The following is a 6,980-nucleotide window of genomic DNA, read 5'->3' on the forward strand; positions in this document are numbered from 1 at the left end:
TCTCCTCGTCAAAGTAGCCGCGCTGGTAGGCCACGTCCACGGGCACGCGGTGGCTGTGCACGGGGTCGATGATGCCGCCGGTGGCGATCTGGGCCTCCAGCAGGCGGATGCCGTGCTCCCTGAGGACCAGGCCCTTCTTCATGGCCTGGAAGAGGGAGATGGTGGAGCCTGAGTAGGGATCCTTGTAGCCAGTGACGGCCTTCTCAGCTGACAGCAGCTTTTCGTGCAGCTCAGGGCCCACGACACCAGCCTTTACAGCCTCATGGACATACAGGCGCTGATTCCGCACGGGGTCTACCAGAAAGCCAGTGGCTGCCTGAGCCTCAAGCAGGAGCGTGGCTGTGCTGGGCCTGAGCAGGCCTCGGCGCATGGCTTCATAGATGGTCACCTTCTCCTTGGAGTCCTCCAGGTAGATGCCGGCGAGGCAGCCACTGCCCTGCAACAGCGTCCGCACAGAGGCCACCTCTGAGAGGTCCTTCACCGATGTCTTACCATCCTGGAGCTCCTGAAACTGGGCTTCGCTGAGGACCCCTGAGTCCAGAAGCTCTCTGGCCGGCACAGTGGTGCGAAGGCCAGTGAAGGACAGCCTCTCCTGCCGCCGGGTCTCCACGTCCTCGATGATGGTGATGAGGATCTTTATGACTTTCTCCACGGTGACCTTGCCTGTGCGGAACTGGCGTAAGAACTCCCGCCGCTGCTCCTCCGTGAAGTACTCCGAGCTTATAAGCTCCCACACTGTCAGCGTCCTGCCCTTGAAGTTGCCCACAGGGACCTCAACGGTGGCCTTCTCGAACGTCTCGTGGGCCTGGCGCTCAGAGTAGAGCTCCTCCTGCCGGGCCCGGGCGGCCTTCTCTGAGACTGGCAGCAAAGTCAGCCCCGTCAGCTGGTCAGGCCGGCACCTCTGCTGTAGCTGACCATAGGTTACTGGCTCCTGTGAGGTGGGGTCGCAGTAGGCCTTGGCATCGTCCCTGGGTGCTGACAGGGCCCTGCTGGTTTCCTCATCCAGATATCCCCGGGCATAGGCAACATCCAGGGGCACACGGTGGCTCTTGCTGTGGTCCACAATGCCACCTGTGGACAGCTGGGCGTCCAGCAGGCGCAGGCCCTGCTCCTGAGGGATGAGGCCCTTCTTCAGGGCTTGGAACAGGGAGATACTCTGCCCTGAGTAGGGGTCCCTGTAGCCTGTCACAGCCTTCTCGGCCGAAAGCAGCTTCTCATGCAGCTCAGGGCCCACCAGGCCAGCACGCACTGCCTCATCCACAGTCAACCGGGCGCTAGTGGCAGGATCTATGATGTGCCCAGTGCCGGCCTGAGCCTCCAGCAGAGCCACAGCCACATTTGGTTGTAGGAGGTCCCTCTTCAGGGCCTCGTAGATACTCAGCTTCTGCCCTGCCTCTTCTAGCCATACGCCTGCGATGACATTGGCGCCCCGCAGGGCCCGCCGCACAGTGTCCACCTCGGCCACCTCTTGCACGGAGCACTCACCCCGCTGCAGCTGGCGGTAGAGGTCGCGGTCTATGACCTTGCTCTCCAGCAGCTCAGCAGCAGGTACCAGGGTGCGCAGGCCCTCAAAACAGAGCTGGCCCTCGCGCTCGCGCGCCTCCACCACAGTGATGACGACCTTAATGATCTTCTCCACCGTGATCCGGCCTGTGCGGAACTGCCGCAGCAGGTCCCGCCGCTGCTCGGCCGTGAAGTATTCTGAGTTGATGATCTCCCAGATGGTCACCGTCTTGCCTTGAAACTTGCCAAATGGTGCAGACACGGTGGCCTTCTCAAAGACGTCCCGAGCCTCCGAGTCAGTGTAGACCAGCTCACCGCCCTTGGCAGCCTTATCTGTGAGTGGCAGGAGGCGCAGGCCAGTCTCCGGGTCCTCCACACAGCGCTCCAACAACTGCAGGTAGGTGAGGTTCTCGTGCGTGTTGGGGTCGAAGAAGCCCTTGGTGTCGTCGCTGGGGTCTGCCAGGATGCGGTTCATGTCCTCGTTGAAGTAGCCGCGCTGGTAGGCCACCTCCAGAGGCACGCGATGGCTGTGCACGGGATCGATGATACCGCCGGTGGCGATCTGGGCCTCCAGCAGGCGGATGCCGTGGTCCCGGACTATGAGATCCTTCTGCATGGCCTGGAAGAGGGAGATCTGCTCCCCGGTGTAGGGGTCCTTGTAGCCAGTGACAGCACGCTCAGCCGACAGCAGCTTATGATGCAGCTCAGGACCCACAACGCCCTCCTTCACAGCCTCGTTGACGGTCAATCGCCGGTTCCGCACAGGGTCCAGCAGGAAGCCTGAGGCCGCCTGGGCCTCCAGCAGAATGAGAGCTGTGCCAGGGCTCAGTAGCTGTCTCTGCAGGGCTGCATAGATGCTTAGCTTCTCATTGGTAGGCTTCAGCAGCAGCCCCGCAATACTACTGTGGCCCTGCAGATACCGGCGCACATCCTCCTGCCGCGCTAGCTCAGCCACTGTGGTGTGACCCTGAGCCAGACGATGCAGTTCCTCTGTGCTCAGGATGCCTGCCTCCTGCAGCTGCTGGGCTGAAACCTTCCACCGCATGCCATCGAAGGCATTCTCGGGCTGCACCTCTGCCACCGGGCCGTCAGGTGCCTCCTGGCCGTTGGGCAATGCCTTCGTGGCAGCACCCTGCAAAGTGACAATTTCCTCCGAGTGGGCGAGTGCGGCCTGGTGTTCTTCTTCCAGGCGCTGCAGCCGCTCCCGCAGCCGCTGGTTCTCCTCGGCCAGCAGCTTCTCCTGCTGCCGCCGCTGCTCTTCCAAATGCTGCAGCTCCTCCTGCTTGCGCCGCACGCCCTCCTCGGCTTCATGTTGCCGCCGCCGTGCCTCCTCCATGCTGGCCACCAGCTGCTGCTTCTCCTGCTCCAGCTGCTGCTGCTGCCGCTGCTGCTCCTCACGCAGCTTCTGTGCCTTGGCCACCTCATCCTGGAAGAGCTGCTCCAGCTTGGCCTTTTCCTGCTCGATGAAGCGCTCCCGCTGCAGCAGGCTGTCCTTTTCGGAGAGGAAGCTCTGCTGCAGGGCCTGTGTCTCCTGCAACAGCTGCTCCTGCTTCACCATCTGCATCTATGAAAGGCCAGGTGAAGGGTTGGCAGCAGTCAGAGACTACGGAGGCCCAGGACACCCTGCCGCCCCACCCACGGGCAGATCCCCCCGGGGCCCACCCGCCTGCAGGGGAGAGGGCTGGTACCTCCTCGGACTTGAGCTGTAGCAACTTGGCCTCCTGCTTGAGCTTCTCCTTCTCACGCTCCAGCTCGGCAATGGCCTCCCGCAGCCTCATGGCATCTTGGTCGCTCTGCTGCCGCTGGATCTCAAGTGTCTGCACTAGTGTCACCTTCTCCTGCGTGGCGAGCTCAGTGCGATGCAGCTTCTCGCCAATCTCTTCGGCCTGCCTCCGGAAGCGCTGGGCATCCTCCTCAGCACGGGCCTGGGCCCGGCTCATCTCAGCCACACGCAGCTTGAGGCGCTCAGCCTCCGCGCTCATCTCCAGCTGCCGCTGCCGCTCCACTTCCAGAGTGCGCTGGAAACCCTGCGTCTCCTGTGCCAGCTGCTGTGCCATCTGGTCCTTGTCCTCCTGAAGCCGCCGGGCCTGCTCCTGTGCAAGCTCCTTCTGCTGCAGCAGCAGCTCGGCCTCAGCTTTGAGCCGCGTGGCCTCTTGCACTGCCTGCATCTTTTCCTTGAGCATCTTCTCAGCCAGGGTCCGCTGCTGCGCCACATCCTCCTCTGCCAACTGCCGCAGCCGTGCGGCCTCCTGGGCCGCCACACTCAGCCGCGCAGCCTCCTCCGCCACCTGCTTCATCTTCTCGGCCTCCTCCTGCAGGAAGCGCTGCGTGTTGTCCTTGTCACGCAAGATGAGCGCGCGGTTCTCAGCCTCAATGCGCGCCTTGAGCTTGCTCAGCTCCTCCATCTGCACGCGCACAGAGAAGAGTTCCTCCTCCACCTGGCTGCGCTGGCGGGCTGCCTCTGTCACCTCTGCCTTCAGCCGCTGCAGCTCCTCGTCCAGAATGCTCTTCTGATGGTCAGTCTCCTCCAGCTGCAGCCGCAGCGTGGTCAGCTCCTGCTCCACCTGTGCCTTCTGCCGCAGCGTCTGCTCGGCGAATTTCTTGTGTTTCTCCATCTCGGCGTCCGCTGCCTGCTTCTGGCGCAAAGCCGCTTGCTCTGCCTGCGCCCGCCGTGCGGCCTCCTGCTCAGCTTCCTTGCGCAGCTTCTCTGCAGCAGCCTGGGCCTGCGCCTGGGCCTGCGCCTGCTCCTCCGCCGACTGTTTCAGCCGCTCGGCCTCTTCCACCCGCTGCCGGGACTGCGCCGCCTCACGCTCGGCCTGCTGCCGTGCCTCCTCCGCCTCCTCGGCTGCTCGCGGAAAGAAATAATAAAGATCAGAGCAGAACTAAATGAAACACAGACCAAAAAACAACACAAAAGATGAATGAAACAAAAAGTTGTTTTTTTTGAGAAGATAAAATTAACAAAGCTTTAGCAAGGCTAACATCATATCTGAGTACTTCAAAAACTTCATGGAAAAATAGAATTAAAAGATAATCAGAATCTTTCCATGAACTTTTCGAGGTACTCTTGTATGTGGCTTTCCATAAAATTAAAACAGAGATGACATATCTCATATCTTTCCTAAATATGAGATAACTCATATAATTACTGCTGTAATAACACAATTAATAAAAACGAAAATAGAGTGTAATGTTTCTTAAGCAGTCTTTTTACTTAGAAGTATATTTTGGGTATATAAAGCTATGGAAAGATTTTACTCATAACAATTCTGTAATGTACAGGTACATTCTCTCAGAAAAATTTTCTATTGTTCCCAATAATGGAACAGGAACTTTGAGATAAAGAAACACATTTCTGATTCAACCTGCACATCCACAGTAACTTTTCCTCACTCGGAAGTGAGAAAATCTACATTAGAGATTGTACAATTTTTATGAAAGAAATGACTAAATAAAATGTTCAAAAGAAAACCAATTTTCTTTTCTGTAAGTAACGTCTATCACAGTAGTATCTACTAACAAAATTCCCCACTTAGTGGTGGAGTTTCAAAATATTTTCAGGCTCAGTTTATGACAGTATTTGACCTGCCCTATCTATATAGACTCTACATTTTCATTACATTTAAATTCCATTTGTAGATGGCTTTTTTTCATATTAAGTCATGTCTACATAAATATTAGTAACAAGGTAATGGACACAAAGAATAATTACATTTGTAATGGTGAATGTGCTAATTATCCTGATTTGATCATCACACACTGTACACAGGTATTTATATTCAACTCTGTACCCCACAAATGTGTATAATCAATTACATTTCAATAAAAAAATATCAGTAGTAAGGGTGCGTTATGAATTTTTCTTCCAATTTATGGTGACATCTTCAAATATTCAATTCAGCATGCCTTCCCAAGTTGACCACTATATCACCTGTCCAGATTCCCACACATATTCTCCTGGGTTTTCCAGTGTTCTGGACATGGGGAGAGTTCATCAGAACCTAAGCAAAATGTTGTGGCACGATAAAGTGTTTCTTTTGCAAGTGAGAGAAATTCTATAGGATGATAAAGGGGGTACCCAGTCCCTTCTTCAGTGATGGATACTTGCTAGGAAGTATCCATTTTCCCCTTTTTTCTTTTAGTAACAAAATGATTTCATTTTACTTGGGCACACAGCCACCCACTGAAGACTACATTTCCCAACCTCCTTCACAGATAGACATGGCCATGTGACCAAATTTGGACCAATGGAACGTAAACAAAGATATGTGTGCACCTTCCTTCAAAGTCATCTTCTCAATAAAGTTGTTTACCTTGAACTTTCTCTCTTATTCTCTTCCTGAGGGCTGGAACATGAATGTGGCCATGACCCAGGTTTGAACACAGAGAGAAGCATGGCACTGTGTGGGATGGCAGAGCAATGCAGTACAGCAGACCAGCCTTTCCAGCCTGGATACCTCAACCCTGGAGTGACATGAGAAAGACTGTGTGATTTCATCCACTGTCTTTTCAGATCATACAACAGTTTAGTTTGCAGCAGGGGTGAGCCTGGGGTATCCTTCCACTACCATCTGATTTTATTTTAATCACTAGAAGATGTTCCTTCCCACTTTATCCCCCCTTTGGGGACTTCCCCCAACAATATAACCATGTTCTTTACAATATCTCCCCTAACCCTGCTCATGTGCTTACTCCATTTCCTCTCAGCCTCTTTCCTTCTTTTGTTCCTTCAAAGTAAACCTTGATATCCCTTTAAATTGCAAACCAAATTCATCAGCAACTTTAAAATCACTCCAGAAATTAAAGGAAAATATTTGTAGCTATCTCTGATATACCAANCTGCAGCTCCTGCGCCTCCCGCTCTGCCTGCGCCTTGGCCTGGGCGTGCGCCTCGGCCAGCTGCCGCTGCTTCTCCAGTGCAGCCTCCACCTCCGCCAGCCGCTCCCGCTCCTCTGCCCGCTGCTGCTCGGCCAGCCTCTGTGGCCGCGGCAGAGAGAGGAAGAGAACCAAAGAGAGCGTGAGCACGGAGCAGGCACTGGGAACCACCACAGTTCACTGGGATAGCACGGTGCGGGGGGATCAGGGAGGACAGAGGTCCCAGCCCGGCCGAGGAGAGAGCGTGCACCCGCCCAGGGCACCCGGGCAGCGAGCGCAGCAGCCCCACCGTGCTCACCAGCCTGGGGAAGGAGGCCCAGGCGTCCTCCCCTCTTTCTGCAGACAGGCGACGGAAACAGACAGACGGACGGAGGAGAGAGAGAGCAAAGCAGGAGGCTTGCAGGGTGGTGAGCTGCGCCCCCACACAGCCCCTGCCTGGGCTCTGCTGGGCGCAGTATGCTTGGTTCCCACCATGGGCCCCTCTCCCTGACCAGGGCTACTTCGAAGCCCAGTGGAGTGGCCAGAGTGGGGACAACAGTTTAGGCTTGAGCCAGCTCAAAAGAGGGACTCCTGGGCCGGCAGCTCCAAGCAGAGAGGAGGCA

General features: G+C 55.9%; 1 protein-coding gene across 1 annotated transcript in view; it reads right to left on the reverse strand.

The window, feature by feature from the left end:
* The window catches only part of PLEC (plectin), a 72,486-nt gene that overhangs the window by 4,801 nt on the left and 60,705 nt on the right, over positions 1-6,980 (reverse strand). The window contains exons 35-38 of the mRNA XM_008571697.1: positions 6,629-6,714; positions 6,339-6,480; positions 3,192-4,348; positions 19-3,067 (exon numbers count right to left, since the gene is read on the reverse strand). Of these exons, the coding sequence (XP_008569919.1) occupies positions 19-3,067; positions 3,192-4,348; positions 6,339-6,480; positions 6,629-6,714 (4,434 nt within the window). The remainder of the gene's footprint in view (positions 1-18; positions 3,068-3,191; positions 4,349-6,338; positions 6,481-6,628; positions 6,715-6,980) is intronic.

Source organism: Galeopterus variegatus, unplaced genomic scaffold (genome assembly GCF_000696425.1).
Source record: "Galeopterus variegatus unplaced genomic scaffold, G_variegatus-3.0.2 Scaffold711, whole genome shotgun sequence".
Lineage (NCBI taxonomy): Eukaryota > Metazoa > Chordata > Mammalia > Dermoptera > Cynocephalidae > Galeopterus > Galeopterus variegatus.